The 23,166-nt window shown below is 41.1% G+C and overlaps 1 protein-coding gene across 2 annotated transcripts in view; it reads right to left on the bottom strand.

Moving 5' to 3' along the window:
• slc41a2b (solute carrier family 41 member 2b) overlaps positions 1-23,166 on the bottom strand; it is a 134,601-nt gene that overhangs the window by 106,715 nt on the left and 4,720 nt on the right. The window contains exons 1-3 of one of the 2 annotated variants that reach the window (XM_061961240.2): positions 22,452-22,586; positions 18,946-19,553; positions 10,586-10,693 (exon numbers count right to left, since the gene is read on the bottom strand). In XM_061961240.2, the coding sequence (XP_061817224.1) occupies positions 10,586-10,693; positions 18,946-19,482 (645 nt within the window). In that variant the 5' untranslated portion in view covers positions 19,483-19,553; positions 22,452-22,586. Of the gene's footprint in view, positions 1-10,585; positions 10,694-18,945; positions 19,554-22,451; positions 22,587-23,166 lie in introns of those variants that run through there. The other variant, XM_061961241.2, reaches the window with a different exon arrangement.

Raw genomic sequence — 23,166 nt, 5'->3', positions numbered from 1 at the left:
AGCCAACCAGCTGTTACAATGTTGTCCAGGTTAATGTTTTGGCCATTAAAGGCCCTTCATTTCAAGATTTCAACTGTGATCGGGCTTTAAACAGGTGGCTGACCTGTTCAGATGGGTATAACTGCTACTGGTCAAATAATGTGAAATAGCATTTAATTTTACATGTATGCAATGCCATTTAAATGTAATTATAGATAATAATAATAATAATAATAATAATAAATACTGTGTAGTGTTGTAAATAGTCAACGGGAAGGATTTTACTAAGATATAAGCCATGAGCACTACACAGCCAGAAAAAAACCTAGGCAGGACAAGTAAAAATATTGGGGCAAGTAGATTTGAGAAGTCGGGCAAGTAGAAAAAAACCTTAACGTTGAACCCTGCATGTGTTGAGCTGCTGCTGCTTAAGGTTAGACGGCACTGTACATAGAGTGCTTCTGCTCGTTAGTAATAAATTCTAATGTTGGATGTTCACTCCTTCACACAGATGAGTACAGAAAAATATTTTCAACGGCCGAAAAGGGCTCGACTTGGAGAGGAGGTAGGCCTACAGTCCGGACCACAGGTGCGACCTGTTCAGCAGCAGCAGGAGGAGGAGGAGGAGGTTGACTGACTGTGGCAGGACACCTCTGCGTCTGTTTCACTTCATGTTGCTGGTAAATAGTATGGTTGTAGTAGTAGGCTAAAGTTAAATTATTTAGTATTCACTAATTAAAGGGACAGAGCTTTAAGAGACATTTTAGCTTTTATATTTTATAAGATATATTTTTTGTAAGAACCACATTTAATAAATATATTTCAGTGAATCACTAATTGTTCAAATCTGTATATAAATATGTACATAAAATGTTGTAATTATATTCCAACTCCGCGTTCTTCTTGGTCATCGCCGCTGCCGCCGCCACCCCCCGCCCACACCACCACAAATAGATGCCTGTCCTGTGGGAAAAACTGACTTGCCACTTGGAATGTTTGCGTCTCTATTAGTGTGCTTTTGTTTTGAGCTTCATGCTAATAGAGCCGGTTTTTCTTGTTGGCTCGCAAGGAAAGACCAGTACTGATATCGTTGTTACTTTACAGACGTCAAATGGACAGGATTTACTTCAAGAGAAGTTGGGGAACACAAACAAAAAGAAACCGCTGTGTAATAGCAAAGACAGCATGTTCAGTTGAAGGTTTAACCATGTTCACACGCCACAAGCTAGCTTCATGAAGCACACTATAATTGGGCTATTAGTGCGCACTTTAGGTGCCAACACTTATGCCTTGGAGCAAAGAGAGGAGAACAATGCTGACTATGTTGACAAGTGGCAACTCCTACCGACTGATCTTGACATTCTTTCATTTCTGTCCTGCTGTGCTCGATAAATCTTCCTGAAAACCAAGCAAAATGCCAATATGTGTTGGAGCTTAGATGTGGAATGCAGGCAGGCTGAGTAACTGTGTCACTATTTCACATGCTGTCTCTAGGGCAGTGGTTCTTAACCTTGTTGGAGGTACCGAACCCCAGCAGTTTCATATGCGCATTCACCGAACCCTTCTTTAGTGAAAAATAAAATGTTGGTATTTTTTCAAATTCAAGACAAAGTTATATGTTTTTGGTAACACTTTAGTATGGGGAACATATTCTAAGTAACAAAGACTTAATTTAGAGTTTTTTGGACACTAGGGGAACATATTCTAAGTAACAAAGACTTAATTAAAGGGGAACATTATCACCAGACCTATGTAAGCGTCAATATATACCTTGATGTTGCAGAAAAAAAGACCATATATTTTTTTAACCGATTTCCGAACTCTAAATGGGTGAATTTTGGCGAATTAAACGCCTTTCTATTATTCGCTCTCGGAGCGATGACGTCACAACGTGACGTCACATCGGGAAGCAATCCGCCATTTTCTCAAACACCGAGTCAAATCAGCTCTGTTATTTTCCGTTTTTTCGACTGTTTTCCGTACCTTGGAGACATCATGCCTCGTCGGTGTGTTGTCGGAGGGTGTAACAACACGAACAGGGACGGATTCAAGTTGCACCCGTGGCCCAAAGATGCGAAAGTGGTAAGAAATTGGACGTTTGTTCCGCACACTTTACCGACGAAAGCTATGCTACGACAGAGATGGCAAGAATGTGTGGATATCCTGCGACACTCAAAGCAGATGCATTTCCAACGATAAAGTCAAAGAAATCTGCCGCCAGACCCCCATTGAATCTGCCGGAGTGTGTGAGCAATTCAGGGACAAAGGACCTCGGTAGCACGGCAAGCAATGGCGGCAGTTTGTTCCCGCAGACGAGCGAGCTAAACCCCCTGGATGTCTTGGCTCACACCGTCCTTTATGCCACCGAAGATGATCAAAAGAAGAATATTGACCCTAGCTTCCCTGGCCTGCTGACATCAACTCCAAAACTGGACAGATCAGCTTTCAGGAAAAGAGAGCGAATGAGGGTATGTCTACAGAATATATTAATTGATGAAAATTGGGCTGTCTGCACTCTCAAAGTGCATGTTGTTGCCAAATGTATTTCATATGCTGTAAACCTAGTTCATAGTTGTTAGTTTCCTTTAATGCCAAACAAACACATACCAATCGTTGGTTAGAAGGCGATCGCCGAATTCGTCCTCGCTTTCTCCCGTGTCGCTGGCTCTCGTGTCGTTTTCGTCGGTTTCGCTTGCATACGGTTCAAACCGATATGGCTCAATAGCTTCAGTTTCTTCTTCAATTTGGTTTTCGCTACCTGCCTCCACACTACAACCATCCGTTTCAATATATGCGTAATCTGTTGAATCGCTTAAGCCGCTGAAATCCGAGTCTGAATCCGAGCTAATGTCGCTATAGCTTGCTGTTCTATGCGCCATGTTTGTTTGTGTTGGCTTCACTAAGTGACGTCACAGGAAAATGGACGGGTGTTTATAACGATGGTTAAAATCAGGCACTTTGAAGCTTTTTTTAGGGATATTGCGTGATGGGTAAAATTTTGAAAAAAACTTCGAAAAATAAAATAAGCCACTGGGAACTGATTTTTAATGGTTTTAACCCCTCTGAAATTGTGATAATGTTCCCCTTTAAGAGTTTTTTGGTTAGGGTTAAGGTTAGAGGGTTAGGGCCAGGGTTAGAGGGTTAGGGTTATAATAAGGCCGTGCCGAATAAGGCATTAATAAGTATTTAATAATGACTAGTTAAGAGCTAATATGTTACTAATTTGCATGTTAAAGGGGAACATTATCACCAGACCTATGTAAGCGTCAATATATACCTTGATGTTGCAGAAAAAAGACCATATATTTTTTTTAACCGATTTCCGAACTCTAAATGGGTGAATTTTGGTGAATTAAACGCCTTTCTATTATTCGCACTCACAACGTGACGTCAGATCAGGAAGCAATCCGCCATTTTCTCAAACACATCATCGTCGGTGTGTTGTCGGAGGGTGTAACAACACGAACAGGAACGGATTCAAGTTGCACCAGTGGCCCAAAGATGCGAAAGTGGCAAGAAATTGGACGAAATTTGTTCAAAAAACGAGGGTGTGGGGAAAGCCGACGAAATGGTCAGTCGTTTGTTCCGCACACTTTACCGACGAAAGCTATGCTACGACAGAGATGGCAAGTATGTGTGGATATCCTGCGACACTCAAAGCAGATGCAATTCCAACGATAAAGTCAAAGAAATCTGCCGCCAGACCCCCATTGAATCTTCCTTATGCCACCGAAGATGATCAAGAGAAGAATATCGACCCTAGCTTCCCTGGCCTGCTGACATCAACTCCAAAACTGGACAGATCAGCTTTCAGGAAAAGAGAGCGGATGAGGGTATGTCTACAGAATATATTAATTGATGAAAACTTTATTCATTACTCGCAGTTTTACGTAAATTATTATACATAAACTGTGTTTACCAATAATTTAGCTTGAAAACATTTATTTTTTTCAATCATTCGAGTACATTCTGGTAGTCTTGTGTAATGCAGTATTTTGTGTCTATTTAGGTATGGTTTACCTGAGTGAAGTCTCCCCATTATTTTGTTACAGGTGTTACATGTTGTTAGTTTCCTTTAATGCCAAACAAACACATACCAATCGTTGGTTAGAAGGCGATCGCCAAATTCGTCCTCGCTTTCTCCCGTGTCGCTGGCTGTCGTGTCGTTTTCGTCGGTTTCGCCTGCATACGGTTCAAACCGATATGGCTCAATAGCTCTTGAAAGATACATCTCCTGGATGCACTGGGACACATCATCAGTGATGTATCCTGGATTCATCGGGTGTTTCGGGTCTCGCAACATCAGACACCCTCGTCCAGGCGACCCAGCCGGGGTGATCAAGTCCCTGCTTGTGTCCCAGTAGCAACCCACGGATCTGCCCTTTTCAGCCACAACCACCTCGTGGCTTTCTCTGCCGCTTCACTTGCGGATTGAATGGCCCTCCTTTTGGCCGCCCCTTTGACTCCCAATCGGCCAAGCACTTTACAGAGGGAGCGTCCTGCAAAGCCACGGCAACCAACTTCTATTGGCTCATAGAAAGTCCTCCAGCCCCTGCCCCTGCAGTCCTCCACCAGCTCCTGATACTTGGCACGTTTCTTTTCGTTGGCTTCCTCAATCCGCTCCTCCCAAGGCACTGTTAGTTCCAGCATGATGAGGTGTTTTGAAGCCTCTGAGATGATGATCATGTCTGGCCGTAGAGATGTTTTTACAATGTGCTGGGGGAACCTCAGTTGTTTTCCCAGGTCAACGTGTAGCTGCCAATCAGGGGCTGTGTGAAGGAGTCCTGTTATTGTCTTTGGACGTGCACGAGGTCTCTCCCCAGCTTTGATGAAAGAGATTGCCTTCTTTGGCGCATGATGTTGCTTGCTGCTGCTGATGGCTGAGGCTATGCTCTCAGCAACTGCTTTGAGTACCTGGTCATGACGCCAGCGATAGCGACCATCAGCCAGAGACTTCGGGCAACTGCTGAGGAGATGTTCCAAGGAGCCTCTTCCGGAGCAAAGGGAGCAGAAGGGTGTCTCGCTCTTCCCCCAAACATGGAGGTTTGCTGGGCTAGGGAGGGAATCGTAGACTGCTGCCACGAGGAACCGGACGCGGTGGAGGTCTGCCTGCATGATGTTTGACCAGGTGACTTTGCGCTGCAACGTGCCCTCCCATCTTGTCCATGCCCCCTGTTGCCGGAGTCCCACTACCCTGCCCACTCGCTCTTCCTCCAAGCCTGCTCGGACCTCCTCCTGGAGTAGATGTCGTCTGTCTTTGCCCCGGGCCTGGCTGACTTGGGTCTTTGGGAAGTAGCCCAAGCCTGCTCTCCCTGTTGCTATGGCCCCAACCAGTGCCTTTTGTCTAAGGCGTGACTCAGCCACCTCCACTGCCTTTTCTGCCTTCCACTTCCTTCCTGTCCTCACTTCAATCCCGGCTGATGACACCTTGCAGTCCCTGGAGTCTCTGTACTGTAGGGCTTCTCTTGTGCGTGCCACCTTGAATTCTTCAGTGAGCCCACTGAAGGGTAGCTGCAGGATGTTGCTTGTCCCGTACAGAGCGGCGCTGTTGAGGCTGCGTGGGAGACCCAGCCATTTCCGCAGAAAGCTGCTGATCTTCCTTTCAAAGGATTCCACTGTTGTTACTGGGACTGCATATACAAGGAGAGGCCACAGGACTCTGGGAAGGATGGAGTGCTGGTAGATCCAGGCTTTGAATCTACCAGGTAGGCCAGACTTGTCTACTTTGGTGAGCCACCCTCCAAGCTCTTCAGTAGACTTCTGGATAGCAGCAGAGTCCTTCAGGCTGGAGTCAAAGAGCTTTCCCAAGCTCTTGACTGGTTGCTCCGTGATGGATGGAATGACCGTTCCTGAGATTGAGAATCGGAATTTGTTGACCACCTTCCCCTTCTTCAGCACCATGGACCTTGACTTTGCGGGCTTGAAACTCATCCTGGCCCACCCAATGAGCCTCTCCAATCCCTGCAAGATCCACCTGCTCCCTGGTACTGATGTTGTTGTTATGGTAAGGTCATCCATATAGGCTCTAATGGGAGGCTGTCGAACACCTGATCTGGACAGAGGCCCTCTGCATTCCACCTCAGCAGACTTTACCACCATATTCATCGCCAGTGTAAAAAGGACAACGGAGATGGTGCATCCTGTTATTATTCCCTTCTCAAGGCGATGCCAGTCAGAGGTTATTGACCCAGAAGTGACCCGGAGCCTGAAGTTATTGTAATAATCCAGGATCAAGTCCTTGATCTTGCTGGGAACATGGTGGCGGTGTAGCGCAAGCTCAACTAGCTTGTGTGGGATGGACCCATAGGCGTTAGTCAGGTCCAACCACAACACAGCAAGTTCCCCTCTGCTCTCATGGGCCTCTCTGATGAGCTGTGTGACGACACCGTTGTGCTCTAGACAGCCGGGGACTCCAGGAATCCCCCCCTTCTGCACTGAAGTGTCGATGTAGTTGTTCTTGAGGAGAAACTCGGTCAGTCTTCGGGAGACGATGCTGAAGAACACCTTCCCTTCCACACTCAGAAGTGATATAGTCCGAAACTGGTTGATGTTTTTCGAGTCCTCCTCCTTGGGGATCCATACTCCCTCTGCACACCTCCACTGGTTGGCCACTCTTCCCCTTCGCCAGATCACCTTCAAGGTCTTACACAGATGCTTGAGAAGCCCTGGACAGCGCTTGTAGACGAGGTAAGGTACACCACTGGGGCCCGGGGAAGATGCTGAGCGGGCTGCCTTGATGACCTCTTCAACCTCCTTCAAACTGGGCTCTGTCAACTGGAACTCTGCCGTTGGTGGCGCAGGGCTGATGAGCGCTCTGTTGGGTCCTAGATCTTGTCCCCTCAGTGGGTCGCTCATGGTATTCTGGAGGAAGCGATTCACTTCCTCTCTTGGGCACTCAAGCCGGCCACTGCGCTTGTCCCCGAGCAGCTGTTTAGCAAACCGAAAGGGGTTGGCAATGAAGACTGCTCGCTTCCTAGCTCTCTCTCTTCCACGCCTCCTGTGCCACTCTGCTCTGCGGAGAGTTGTCAGCTTCTTCCGCAGGATGTTGCGCAGCTCTTCTAAAGGTTGTTTGTCCTCCTCAGAAACTCTCTTGAACTGTTTCCTGAGGGTTCGAAGCTCCTGGCGCAGTTGGTGTATCTTAGTGGCTCTGCGATTCATGGTGTAGGGGATGGCCTCAGTGTTGCCCTTCTCCATTCGTCCGAATCTTTCTGAGCCATAGCTGACGATGATGGTACTCATTGCCTGGAGCCTGCTGTCGACATCTCCTTTAGCTGTGGCTTGGATGATGTTGGACACATCCTCATCAAACTGCAGCCACTCGCTCCGTCTGTTTGCTTGGGGCCATTTAATCCGCTGCTGTGGAACTACTCTGCTGGGATTGAGAGACTCCGGTACGTGGAGGGACTGGGATCTGTGGGGTGTCTCCTGTCCGGGCTCCTCCTGCGTCTCACCAGGTCCAGGACCTGTGCGTTGAACCTCGCTCTCCCGCTCCAAACATTTCATTCTGGCCTGATGGATTCTTAAGCCACGTTGATTTTTGCACAGCTTGCCGCAGATACATGTCATCATGTCTTCAGTTTCTTCTTCAATTTCGTTTTCGCTACCTGCCTCCACACTACAACCATCCGTTTCAATACATGCGTAATCTGTTGAATCGCTTAAGCCGCTGAAATCCGAGTCTGAATCCGAGCTAATGTCGCTATAGCTTGCTGTTCTATGCGCCATGTTTGTTTGTATTGGCATCACTGTGTGACGTCACAGGAAAATGGACGGGTGTTTATAACGATGGTTAAAATCAGGCACTTTGAAGCTTTTTTTAGGGATATTGCGTGATGGGTAAAATTTTGGAAAAAAACTTCGAAAAATAAAATAAGCCACTGGGAACTGATTTTTAATGGTTTTAACCCTTCTGAAATTGTGATAATGTTCCCCTTTAATAAGCAACTAATTAATGGTGAATATGTTCCCCATACTAAAGTGTTACCATGTTTTTTTACTGGTGCACAAAATTAACTGTGCATGAACATCACCTTGTTCAAACAACAAAACCAACACAGTGCATAAACTCACAACAAATGACACACCTGCAAATCAGTCAGCTGTTGCCGTATCCGCAATACGCCGATAGGGAGAAGTTTTTATTTACACGATGAGTCGGGTGTGTCTTGACCTCCGCCGAACCCCTGAGGCCGACTCACCGAACCCCTAGGGGTCAAGAACCAGTGCTCTAGGATGTCATGTGCGGCACAAAAGTACATGGATATGAAAGTAGTGAGACACACATCTTGACTGAACGACATGACACCTTCATGAGTGTACGTCGCCGCCACAAGAAATGTTCTATTGCCTCTCCTGAAAGTGAAATTGTTTGGTTGGGCAAGTCGAAAAAGAGCTTTTCAGGATAGCAGTGTGACGACAAACAACTTTTTTTTTTTTTTTTACGAGAGAACAAATCTGGGACAAGTTAGATGTTTTTGATTGTTCACATAGAAAATAGTCAACCTGTGTGTGTGTTTGTTTGTCTTTATGACATTGTGGGGACCAGCATCGGACAGCACAGTCACAGTGTGGGGACCAAAACTGTGTGTACGTGCGTATAAGGTCTGGGCAATATGGCCTCAAAATATCATCTTCCATCACTTTTTAAAGAAACTAATGAATGCAAGTGACAGAGATCATTCAAAACAAGTTTCAACAAATGCGTGAGCAAATTGTTGAACAGTTTAAGAAAAACCTTTCTCAAGCAGCTATTGCAAGGAATCTAGGGATTTCACCATCTACGGCCTGTAATATCATCAAAGGGTTCAGAGAATCTGGAGAAATCACTGCACGTAAGCAGCTAAGCCCGTGACCTTCCATCCCTCAGGCTGTACTGCATCAACAAGCGACATCAGTGTGTAAAGGATATCACCACATGGGCTCAGGAACACTTCAGAAACCCACTGTCAGTAACTACAGTTGGTTGCTACATCTGTAAGTGCAAGTTAAAACTCTCCTATGCAAGGCGAAAACAGTTTATCAACAACACCCAGAAACGCCGTCGGCATCGCTGGGCCTGAGCTCATATAAGATGGACTGATACAAAGTGGAAAAGTGTTCTGTGGTCTGACGAGTCCACATTTCAAATTGTTTTTGGAAACTGTGGACGTCGTGTCCTCCGGACCAAAGAGGAAAAGAACCATCCGGATTGTTGAAAAGCCAGCATGTGTGATGGTATGGGGGTGTATTAGTGCCCAAGACATGGGTAACTTACACATCGGTGAAGGCGCCATTAATGCTGACAGGTACATACAGGTTTTGGAGCAACATATGTTGCCATCCAAGCAACGTTACCATGGACGCCCCTGCTTATTTCAGCAAGACAATGCCAAGCCACGTGTTACATCAACGTGGCTTCATAGTAAAAGAGTGCGGGTACTAGACTGGCCTGCCTGTAGTCCAGACCTGTCTCCTATTGAAAATGTGTAGTGCATTATGAAGCCTAAAATACCACAACGGAGACCCCCGGACTGTTGAACAACTTAAGCTGTACATCAGGCAAGAATGGGAAAGAATTCCACCTGAGAAGCTTCAAAAATGTGTCTCCTCAGTTCCCAAACGTTTACTGAGTGTTGTTAAAAGGAAAGGCCATGTAACACAGTGGTGAACATGCCCTTTCCCAACTACTTTGGCACGTGTTGCAGCCATGAAATTCTAAGTTAATTATTATTTGCAACAACAAAAAAAAAGTTTATGAGTTTGAACATCAAATATGTTGTCTTTGCAGTGCATTCAATTGAATATGGGTTGAAAAGGATTTGCAAATCATTGTATTCCGTTTATATTTACATCTAACACAATTTCCCAACTCATATGGAAACGGGGTTTGTAGAAATGGCAACAGCTGCTGATGAATGTCCCATAACAAGAAGATAGAGAAACAGAAGAAGCTTACGGCATTGTCACGGACTACAAAGGTGGACTTTTTTTTCAGGACTTATGCAGATCCCAAATACAGATCAGCAGGTACCAGAGGGTAAGAAAAGTTGCTTTTGCATTATATTTTGAAACAAAACGCCAGATAATATGTGTTACCTTATACACACACCATAATAATACTTCTATGTTGAAGCACAGTACAATCCATCAAGCGCTGCGGCTTCATAGCTTACCAAAGTTGTACTAAAACATTTTGAGAGATTTTTGAGCGCCGTGTGCAATGTTCTATATTTTCAATGGAACATTTCAATTTTGGTGTTTTTTACTTGAGTCATATTGCACCCTACACACATCTCTTATGTGTGACTGCCATCACATTTCAGTCTACATGTATCTCTTATGTGTGACTGCCATCTACTGGTCACACTTATAATTTCACCATGTACCAAATAAAATGGCTTTGAGGTCGGTAAGCACAACCAAAATTATTCCGTACGTTAGGCACACTGGGTTATAAGGTGCACTGTCGAGTTTTGAGAAAATACAATTATTTTAAGCGCGCCTTATAGTCCGAAAAATACAGTATGTATTTTTTATTTTTTTAAATCTTCTACAACAAGAAACTTGAACTTTTGGGGAAAATCTAATTTTTCGCCCAGGTGTAGTGTGTGCGAGTTCTGAATCTCACCGCCGTGGAGAGGCGCGAGGCCAGAGTCATCTCCAGGTTGCCCTTCAGGCCGAGAAGTGCCGGAACCAGGATGAAGATCTCTGTAATGTACTGGAACGCCTCCCAGTGCTGTGGGCGAGAGAAGGGAGTAAGAGACCATTCATTAATAGTCTGAAACCAAGAGAGGGCAGTTGGAGGGATTTCAACTAACAACCTTGCACAGTACTTGTGACCCCCCCCCCCCGTCCCCAAACAACTGCCTTTACTTTTCAATCTTTCTAGTAGACTTGGTTGACATTGCAAATCAAAACTCTCTATAAGCTTAAGTAGCTACAAGCGACGCGTCAATGAAAGCCGTTTATTCGTTCTCCTGGCAGTGAATTCAGCAAAGGTGATTAAAAGCTGGATGTGAACTGACAGGTTGGTCACGTCTATGCCAAGTCAAACAAACATTAGGATGATCAAAAAAAAAATTAAAATGCTGCAATGGCCCGAGAGAATGTATAACAGAGTACAAGGGCCCTCTCTTGTTATACATGTTGCTTATGCAAAATGATATGTCATTACAAGTGCTTCAATATGCTAGATTTAGGGTGTGCACCTCACGTAGATGACACCAGCAAACATGGCGAGGAAGTGCATGTTGACAATAAATATTGTTGGTTTGTTTGTTCTAGATAAAGAAGGAAAAAACAATTTTTTAACTGCGATAAACAAAAATTAAATAAACACAAATCTTTTTTTACCAAAAAAAATTACAAAAAAAACCCCTTAAAAACTAAATATTTTGTTTGGAATTAAAACAAATATTTTTACTATTTCAACACTTTAAAATAAGTGCACACTATTATGCATTAATAAAGCATTAGTAGATCTTGAATTCATAAATTATATTATCGGCCGATAAATGCGTTAAAATGTAATATCGGAAATTATCGGTATCGTTTTTTTTATTATCGGTATCGGGGGTTTTTTTTGTTTGTTTTTTATTAAATCAACATAAAAAACACAAGATACACTTACAATTAGTGCACCAACCCAAAAAACCTCCCTCCCCCATTTACACTCATTCACACAAAAGGGTTGTTTCTTTCTGTTATTAATATTCTGGTTCCTACATTATATATCAATATATATCAATACAGTCTGCAAGGGATACAGTCCGTAAGCACACATGATTGTGCGTGCTGCTGGTCCACTAATAGTACTAACCTTTAACACTTAATTTTACTCATTTTCATTAATTACTAGTTTCTATGTAACTGTTTTTATATTGTTTTACCTTCTTTTTTATTCAAGAAAATGTTTTTAATTTATTTATCTTATTTTATTTTATAATTTATTTATTTTTCATACCTGGTTGTCCAAATAAGGCATAATAATGTGTTAATTCCACGACTGTATATATCGGTTGATATCAGTATCGGTTGATATCGGTATCGGTAATTAAAAAGTTGAACAATATCGGAATATCGGATATCGGCAAAAAGCCATTATCGGACATCCCTATTTATAAAGCATATTTCTGACATGAATACTCTCTAGTGTGCGGTTTATAAACACAGTTATAAATATAACCATGAGTAAATGTTGGACTACTGCATGTAGAGACATTAACAAAAGTGTTATCACATGCTAGGGATGTAAATATCGTTGTGATGGGCGATTCGATTCACATCACGATACCATGGTTACGATGCAATTCAGTAACGATTCATTAATAAAACAGAACGATTCGATGTGATTTGATTTAGTGTATGAACGATGCTATATGATTTGATTTAGTGTATGAACAATTCGATCTATTATATGAACGATTCGATGCAATCTGATTTAGTGTATGAACGATTCGTTACGATTCGATTTAGTGTATGAACAATTTGATAAGATTCCATTTAGTGTATGAACATTTCGATATGTTTCGATCTATTGTATGAACGATTCAATTTAGCGTGTGAACGATTCAATACAATTTGATTTAGTGTATAACAATTCGATATGTTTCGATCTTACGTATGACCGATTCAATACGCTTCGATTTAATGGATGAACGATTCAATACGATTCGATTTAGTGTATGAACAATATGATACGATTCGATTTAGAGTATGAACGATTCGATTCTATTCGATTTAATGGATGAACGATTCAATACGATTCGATTTAGTGTATGAACAATGTGATACGATTCGGTTTAGTGTATGAACGATTCGATAGTATTCGATTTAATGGATGAACGATTCAATACGATTCGATTTAGTGTATGAACAATGAGATATGATTCAATTTAGTGTATGAACGATTTGATACGATTCGATTTAATGTAAGAACGATTCAATACGATTCGATTTAATGGATGAACGATTCAATATGATTCCATTTAGTGTATGAACAATGTGATATGATTCAAATTAGTGTATGAACGATTTGATACGATTTGATTTAGTGTATGAACAATTCGATAAGTTTCGATCTATTGTATGAACGATTCGATTTAGTGTATGAATGATTCAATATGATTTAATTTAGTGTATAAACAATTTGATATGTTTCGATGTATTGTGTGAACGATTCAATACGATTCGATTTAGTGTATGAATGACTTGATATGATTCGATTTAGTGTATGAACGATTTGATACAATTCAATTTAGTGTATGAACGATGCGAGATGACTTGATTTAGTGTATGAACAAATCATATCAATCAAACATCATTTTGGTAAATAAAGGTGTATAATGTGGTGTTCCCTAGTACTAGACGGTCTTACCTAAACATCATTTTGGTAAATAAAGGTGTATAATGTGGTGTTCCCAAGTACTAGACGGTCTTACCTAAACATCATTTTGGTAAATAAAGGTGTATAATGTGGTGTTCCTGAGTACTAGACGGTCTTACCTAAACATCATTTTGGTAAAGTATTATAATGTGGTGTTCCCAAGTACTGGACCGTCTTACCTAAACATAATTTTGGTAAATAAAGGTGTATAATGTGGTGTTCCCTAGTACTAGACGGTCTTACCTAAACATCATTTTGGTAAATAAAAGGTGTATAATGTGGTGTTCCTGAGTACGAGACGGTCTTACCTAAACATAATTTTGGTAAGGTGTATAATGTGGTGTTCCCGAATACTAGATGGTCTTACCTAAACATCATTTTGGTAAGGTGTATAATGTAGTGTTCCCTAGCACTAGGTGGTCTTACCTAAACATTATTTTGGAAACAAAAAGGTGTATAATGTGGTGTTCCTAAGTACTAGACAGTCTTACCTAAACATAATTTTTGTAAATCAAGGTGTATAATGAGGTGTTACCGAGTACTAGACGGTCTTACCTAAACATAATTTTGGTAAGGTGTATAATGTGGTGTTCCCGAGTACTAAACGGTCTTACCAAAACATAATTTTGGTAAATAAAGGTGTATAATGTGGTGTTCCCGAGTACTAAACGGTCTTACCTAAACATAATTTTGGTAAATAAAGGTGTATAATGTGGTGTTCCCGAGTACTAAACCGTCTTACCAAAACATAATTTTGGTACAAAAGGTGTATAATGTGGTGTTCCTGAGTACTAGACGGTCTTACCTAAACATCATTTTGGTAAATAAAGGTATATAATGTGGTGTTCCCTAGTACGAGACGGTCTTACCTAAACATCATTTTAGTAATAAAAGGTGTATAATGTGGTGTTCCCGAGTACTAGACGGTCCTACCTAAAAATCATTTTGGTAAATAAAGGTGTATAATGTGGTGTTCCTGGGTACTAGACGGTCTTACCTAAACATCATTTTGGTAAGTAAAAGTGTATAATGTGGTGTTTCCAAATACTACACGGTCGTACCTAAACATAATTTTGGTAAGGTGTATAATGTGGTGTTCCCGAGTACTAGACGGTCTTACCTAAACATCATTTTGGTAAGGTGTATAATGTGGTGTTCCCAAGTACTAGACGGTCTTACCTAAACATAATTTTGGTAAATAAAAAGTGTACAATGTGGTGTTCCCGAGCATTAGACGGTCTTACCTAAACATAATTTCGGTAAGGTGTATAATGTGGTGTTCCTGAGTACTAGACGGTCTTACCTAAACATCATTTTGGTAAATAAAGGTGTATAATGTGGTGTTCCCGAGGAGTAGAAGGTCTTACCTAAACATCATTTTGGTAAGGTGTATAATGTGGTGTTCCCAAGTAGTAGACGGTCTTACCTAAACATAATTTCGGTAAGGTGTATAATGTAGTGTTCCCAAGTACTAGACGGTATTACCTAAACATTTTGGTAATAAAAGGTGTATAATGTGGTGTTCCCTAGTACTAGACGGTCTTACCTAAACATTTTGGTAATAAAAGGTGTATAATGTGGTGTTTCCGAGTACTAGACGGTCCTACCTAAAAATTATTTTGGTAAATAAAGGTGTATAATGTGGTGTTCCCGAGTACTAGACAATCCTACCTAAAAATAATTTTGGTAAATAAAGGTGTATAATGTGGTATTCCCAAGTACTAGACGGTCCGACCTAAAAATTATTTTGGTAAATAAAGGTGTATACCAGTAATGTGGTGTTCCCGAGTACTAGACGGTCTTACCTAAACATCATTTTGGTAAGGTGTATAATGTGGTGTTCCTGAGTACTAGACGGTCTTACCTAAACATTATTTTGGGAAATAAAGGTGTATAATGTGGTGTTCCCGAGCATTAGACGGTCTTACCTAAACATAATTTCGGTAAGGAGTATAATGTGGTGTTCCTGAGTACTAGACGGTCTTACCTAAACATAATTTTGGTAAATAAAAAGTGTACAATGTGGTGTTCCCGAGCATTAGACGGTCTTACCTAAACATAATTTCGGTAAGGTGTATAATGCGGTGTTCCTGAGTACTAGACGGTCTTACCTAAACATCATTTTGGTAAGGTGTATAATGTGGTGTTCAGGAGTACTAGACAGTCTTACCTAAACATCATTTTGGTAAATAAAGGTGTATAATGTGGTGTTCCCGAGTAGTAGACGGTCTTACCTAAACATCATTTTGGTAAGGTGTATAATGTGGTGTTCCCAAGTAGTAGACGGTCTTACCTAAACATAATTTTGGTAAGGTCTATAATGTGGTGTTCCCAAGTAGTAGACGGTCTTACCTAAACATCATGTTGGTAAATAAAGGTGTATAATGTGGTGTTCCCGAGTACTAGACGGTCTTACCTAAACATCATTTTGGTAAATAAATGTGTATAATGTGGTGTTCCCGAGTACTAGACGGTCTTACCTAAACATCATTTTGGTAAGGTGTATAATGTGGTGTTCCCAAGTACTAGACGGTCTTACCTAAACATAATTTTGGTAAATAAAAAGTGTACAATGTGGTGTTCCCGAGCATTAGACGGTCTTACCTAAACATAATTTCGGTAAGGTGTATAATGTGGTGTTCCTGAATACTAGACGGTCTTACCTAAACATCATTTTGGTAAGGTGTATAATGTGGTGTTCCCAAGTAGTAGACAATCTTACCTAAACATAATTTCGGTAAGGTCTATAATGTGGTGTTCCCAAGTAGTAGACGGTCTTACCTAAACATCATTTTGGTAAATAAAGGTGTATAATGTGGTGTTCCCAAGTACTAGACGGTCCTATCTAAACGTAATTTTGGTAAATAAAAAGTGTACAATGTGGTGTTCCCGAGCATTAGACGGTCTTACCTAAACATAATTTCGGTAAGGTGTATAATGTGGTGTTCCTGAGTACTAGACGGTCTTACCTAAACATCATTTTGGTAAGGTGTATAATGTGGTGTTCAGGAGTAATAGACAGTCTTACCTAAACATCATTTTGGTAAATAAAGGTGTATAATGGGGTGTTCCCGAGTAGTAGACGGTCTTACCTAAACATCATTTTGGTAAAGTGTATAATGTGGTGTTCCCAAGTAGTAGACGGTCTTACCTAAACATAATTTCGGTAAGGTCTATAATGTGGTGTTCCCAAGTAGTAGACGGTCTTACCTAAACATAATTTTGGTAAATAAAGGTGTATAATGTGGTGTTCCCAAGTACTAGACGGTCTTATCTAAACATCATTTTGGTAAATAAAGGTGTATAATGTGGTGTTCCTTAGTACTAGACGGTCTTATCCAAACATCATTTTGGTAATAAAAGGTGTATAATGTGGTGTTCACAAGTACTAGACGGTCTTACCTAAACATTATTTCGGTAAGGTGTATAATGTGATGTTCCTAAGTACTAGACCGTCTTACCTAAACATCATTTTGGTAAATCAAGGTGTATAATGAGGTGTTCCTTAGTACTAGACGGTCTTATCTACCGGTAAATATCATTTTGGTAATAAAAGGTGTATAATGTGGTGTTCCCAAGTACTAGACGGTCTTACCTAAACATCATTTTGGTAATAAAAGGTGTATTATGTGGTGTTCCCAAGTACTACACGGTCTTACCGAAACATCATTTTGGTAAATAAAGGCAAATAATCTGGTGTTCTCGAGTAGTAGACAGTCTTACCTAAACATCATTTTGGTAAATCAAGGTGTATAATGAGGTGTTCCTGAGTACTAGACGGTCCTACCTAAACATCATTTTGGTAAATAAATGTGTATAATATGGTGTTCCCTAGTACTAGACGGTCTTACCTAAACATCATTTTGGTAATAAAAGGTGTATTATGTGGTGTTCCCAAGTACTAGACGGTCTTACCGAAACATCATTTTGGTAAATAAAGGCAAATAATCTGGTGTTCTCGAGTAGTAGACAGTCTTACCTAAACGTCATTTTGGTAAATAAATGTGTATAATGTGGTGTTCCCGAGTACTAGACGGTCTTACCTAAACATCATTTTGGTAAATAAATGTGTATAATATGGTGTTCCCTAGTACTAGACGGTCTTACCTAAACATCATTTTGGTAAATAAAGGTGTATAATGTGGTGTTCCCAAGTACTAGATGGTCCTACCTAAACATCATTTTGGTAAATAAAGGTGTATTATGTGGTGTTCCCAAGTACTAGACTGTCTTACCGAAACATCATTTTGGTAAATAAAGGTAAATAATCTGGTGTTCCCGAGTAGTAGACAGTCTTACCTAAACATCATTTTGGTAAACCAAGGTGTATAATGTGGTGTTCAGGAGTACTAGACAGTCTTACCTAAACATCATTTTGGTAAGGTGTATAATGTGGTGTTCCCAAGTAGTAGACGGTCTTACCTAAACATAATTTCGGTAAGGTGTATAATGGGGTGGTCCCAAGTAGTAGACGGTCTTACCGAAACATCATTTTGGTAAATAAAGGCAAATAATCTGGTGTTCTCGAGTAGTAGACAGTCTTACCCAAACATCATTTTGGTAAATCAAGGTGTATAATGTGGTGTTCAGGAGTACTAGACAGTCTTACCTAAACATCATTTTGGTAAGGTGTATAATGTGGTGTTCCCAAGTAGTAGACGGTCTTACCTAAACATAATTTCGGTAAGGTGTATAATGGGGTGGTCCCAAGTAGTAGACGTCTTACCGAAACATCATTTTGGTAAATAAAGGCAAATAATCTGGTGTTCTCGAGTAGTAGACAGTCTTACCCAAACATCATTTTGGTAAATCAAGGTGTATAATGAGGTGTTCCTGAGTACTAGACGGTCCTACCTAAACATCATTTTGGTAAATAAATGTGTATAATGTGGTGTTCCCGAGTACTAGACGGTCTGACCTAAACATCATTTTGGTAAATAAATGTGTATAATATGGTGTTCCCTAGTACTAGACGGTCTTACCTAAACATCATTTTGGTAAGGTGTATAATGTGGTGTTCCCGAGTACTAGACGGGTCTTACCTAAACATCATTTTGGTAAATAAAGGTGTATAATATGGTGTTCCCTAGTACTAGACGGTCTTACCTAAACATCATTTTGGTAAATAAAGGTGTATAATGTGGTGTTCCCAAGTACTAGATGGTCCTACCTAAACATCATTTTGGTAAATAAAGGTGTATTATGTGGTGTTCCCAAGTACTAGACTGTCTTACCGAAACATCATTTTGGTAAATAAAGGTAAATAATCTGGTGTTCCCGAGTAGTAGACAGTCTTACCTAAACATCATTTTGGTAAACCAAGGTGTATAATGTGGTGTTCAGGAGTACTAGACAGTCTTACCTAAACATCATTTTGGTAAGGTGTATAATGTGGTGTTCCCAAGTAGTAGACGGTCTTACCTAAACATAATTTCAGTAAGGTGTATAATGGGGTGTTCCCAAGTAGTAGACGGTCTTACCTAAACATAATTTCGGTAAGGTGTATAATGTGGTGTTCCCAAGTAGTAGACGGTCCTACCTAAACATCATTTTGGTAAATAAAGGTGTATAATGTGGTGTTCCCGAGCACCAGACGGTCTCACCTGCACCACGTCCAGCACCATGCCAGCTGACACAGTTCCAAAGCCGGCCAGCAGGAAAGGCAGGAGGATCTGGAGCGCCATAGCGAGAGGCGTCTCCTTGGGCAGGATGTGCACCGGTGCCGGCGGTACTTCCTGCTCCTGGTCTTCATGGCCGTCACTCTCCTCCCCGGACAGTCTCCTCTCAGACAACATGGGCTCCATTTCGGAGTAGCTGCCGTCTCCGGCGTCGGGCAAAGTCAGAGAGGAGCGCGAGGCGCGGTCCAACAGGCGTCGGCCTTCCAGGTGAGCTGGCGCCTCTTGTCTGAAGCCGTTCTGGAGCGAGGCGGCCTCGGGCTTGGCGCCCAGGTCGGCCATAGCCAGGCGCTCCTCCTGCAGTTTGCTGTAAGCGTTTGGAACCATGGCCTGCAGCAGCGAACTGATCCGACCGGATGGTTTGAGAGCCAGAGAACTCCGCCCGCCGGCTGCTGCGCTCATGCGTACTGTGAGGCTGGAGCCCAGGGACTCGCCGAGAGCTCCTCCTAGACTCTGGACACTCATGGTGGCCTCCCACACCGCTCCTCCTCACCTCCCGCTGGACGCGTTACAGGTGCCACACCTTGCTGTGAATGCTTTTAACAACAACAAAAATGGTATTGCATAAAACTGTTTGATCAGAACTAAGTCAATACTCCAACAAAAACAAAAACTAGTCTCAAATGCTTTGCTTTTTTCTCCTAAATAACTCTTTAATAACTCCAGTATCAACCATATACTGATACTACATGCTAACTGTTAGCATGCTAACTTTTTCAGCTAATTTTGCAGAAGTACACCTCTTACATGTCGTGTACTGTGGAAGTACAAATATTTAATAACTCTAGTATCAGCCATGTACTGAAACTACAACCTTGTTACTTGACACATGCTAAGTGTAAGCATGCTAACTTTTTAAAGCTAATTTTGCAGCAGTACACCTCTTACGTGTCGTGTACTGGAAATACTATTATCACTATTATGCTAGATCCACTATGGACTGGACTCTCTCACTATTATGTTAGATCCACTATGGACTGGACTCTCACTATTATGTTAGATCCACTATGGACTGGACTCTCACAATATTATGTTAGATCCACTATGGACTGGACTCTCACTATTATGTTAGATCCACTATGGACTGGACTCTCACAATATTATGTTAGATCCACTATGGACTGGACTCTCACTATTATGTTAGATCCACTATGGACTGGACTCTCACAATATTATGTTAGATCCACTATGGACTGGACTCTCACTATTACGTTAGATCCACTATGGACTGGACTCTCACTATTATGTTAGATCCACTATGGACTGGACTCTCACTATTATGTTAGATCCACTATGGACTGGACTCTCACAATATTATGTTAGATCCACTATGGACTGGACTCTCACAATATTATGTTAGATCCACTATGGACTGGACTCTTTCACTATTATGTTAGATCCACTATGGACTGGACTCTCACACTATTATGTTAGATCCACTATGGACTGGACTCTCACAATATTATGTTAGATCCACTATGGACTGGACTCTCACACTATTATGCTAGATACACTATGGACTGGACTCTCACAATATTATGTTAGATCCACTATGGACTGGACTCTCACAATATTATGTCAGATCCACTATGGACTGGACTCTCACTATTATGTTAGATCCACTATGGACTGGACTCTCACACTATTATGTTAGATCCACTATGGACTGGACTCTCACAATATTATGTTAGATCCACTATGGACTGGACTCTCACACTATTATGTTAGATCCACTATGGACTGGACTCTCACAATATTATGTTAGATCCACTATGGACTGGACTTTCTCACTATTATGTTAGATCCACTATGGACTGGACTCTCACAATATTATGCTAGATCCACTATGGACTGGACTCTCACAATATTATGCTAGATCCACTATGGACTGGACTCTCACAATATTATGTTAGATCCACTATGGACTGGACTCTCGCTATTATGTTAGATCCACTATGGACTGGACTCTCACTATTATGTTAGATCCACTATGGACTGGACTCTCACAATATTATGTTAGATCCACTATGGACTGGACTCTCACACTATTATGTTAGATCCACTATGGACTGGACTCTCACAATATTATGTTAGATCCACTATGGACTGGACTCTCACACTATTATGTTAGATCCACCATGGACTGGACTCTCACACTATTATGTTAGATCCACTATGGACTGGACTCTCACAATATTATGTTAGATCCACTATGGACTGGACTCTCTCACTATTATGCTAGATCCACTATGGACTGGACTCTCACAATATTATGTTAGATCCACTATGGACTGCACTCTCACACTATTATGTTAGATCCACTATGGACTGGACTCTCTCACTATTATGTTACATCTACTATGGACTGGACTTCCACACTATTATGTTAGAGCCACTATGGACTGGACACTCACTATTATGTTACATCCACTATGGACTGGACTCTCACACTATTATGTTAGATCCACTATGGACTGGACTCTCACACTATTATGTTAGATCCACTATGGACTGGACTCTCACAATATTATGTTAGATCCACTATGGACTGGACTTTCTCACTATTATGTTAGATCCACTATGGACTGGACTCTCACAATATTATGCTAGATCCACTATGGACTGGACTCTCACAATATTATGTTAGATCCACTATGGACTGGACTCTCACTATTATGTTAGATCCACTATGGACTGGACTCTCACTATTATGTTAGATCCACTATGGACTGGACTCTCACTATTATGTTAGATCCACTATGGACTGGACTCTCACTATTATGTTAGATCCACTATGGACTGGACTCTCACAATATTATGTTAGATCCACTATGGACTGGACTCTCACTATTATGTTAGATCCACTATGGACTGGACTCTCACTATATTAGATTCACTATGGACTGGACTTTCTCACTATTATGTTAGATCTACTCTACGTCCATTGCACTGGTCGCCCAAGTTCCAAACCAAATTCCGGTTTTCCTGGAAATTCAAACTCTTCAACATTCAAACTATTCTTCATTCATACTTTATTTATATATATTATTATGCAAATGTATGCAAATTAGACCACGTGATGTGCAGTTCAACGTGTACAAATAAATCACAACCATTAAGGGAGGGGCCAATACAAAATACTATTAAAAACGGTCCACAGGCCTACAAAAAGTCCTTTAAAGTCATTCTTGTATCCAAACTCCTCTTTTGTCGTATAAAAGTTCGACACAACTGTGAAGTTGACGTTGACGCAGTCGCCATGTTTACGTTGGTTAGCATTGTGGTATGTTAGCTTTTAATATTAGCTGTGTCCAAATGTCGGTGCCTTCCTTCTCCCGCTGAGGGACAAACGGCAGCAACAAGTGAGCATTGGACCCAAACTCCGACCACGTCCTCAGTATTCAAGTTGAATTACACGGACCGGAGAAAGTTACCTTGGCGAAGCGGCGCCATCCCATCCGCCGGAGGAGAAGATGCTAATGTATGCTAATGTTGTTAGCGTGATGACAGCCAGCCCAGACATGCGCGTCACTGCCGAAGATCGTCTATGATAGTGTGATAGTGTGACGTCTCACTGTACATGTTATTGCAGGTGGGACATAGAACAGCACGATCAAGACTCAAAATTATATATTCTACTTTTTTTTTGTTAATATATATATATATATATATATATATATATATATATATATATATATATATACGATTGTAGCTGAGATAGGCTCCAGCGCCCCCCGCGACCCCAAAGGGAATAAGCGGTAGAAAATGGATGGATGGATATATATATATATATATATATATATATATATATATATATATATATATATATATATATATATATATATATATATTTCTGTGGACATGCTTGTATTAAAAATGACATTTGTGTCAAATAAAAAATATATATTTATGTAACTTTTGGAGAGATAATGTGTTTTAGATCTGGCCCACCACATAATTTAACGTGGCCCGCAAAATGTTGAGCATTAATAAAAAAAATTAAAAAAAACACTTCAGATTTCCTGATAAAAAAAAAATGTGTTCTTTCAATTTTGACACAAAAAAAAAAAAAATACTCCTACTGTATACAATTGGACGTATTTTAAACTTGAGAAATATTTGAGCATGCAAAAAAACATTATATTAAGA

The sequence above is a fragment of the Nerophis lumbriciformis genome, linkage group LG05 (assembly GCF_033978685.3).
Source record: "Nerophis lumbriciformis linkage group LG05, RoL_Nlum_v2.1, whole genome shotgun sequence".
NCBI lineage: Eukaryota > Metazoa > Chordata > Actinopteri > Syngnathiformes > Syngnathidae > Nerophis > Nerophis lumbriciformis.
The sequence above is the reverse complement of the archived record's forward strand: the minus strand, read 5'-3'. Positions and strand labels throughout refer to the sequence as shown.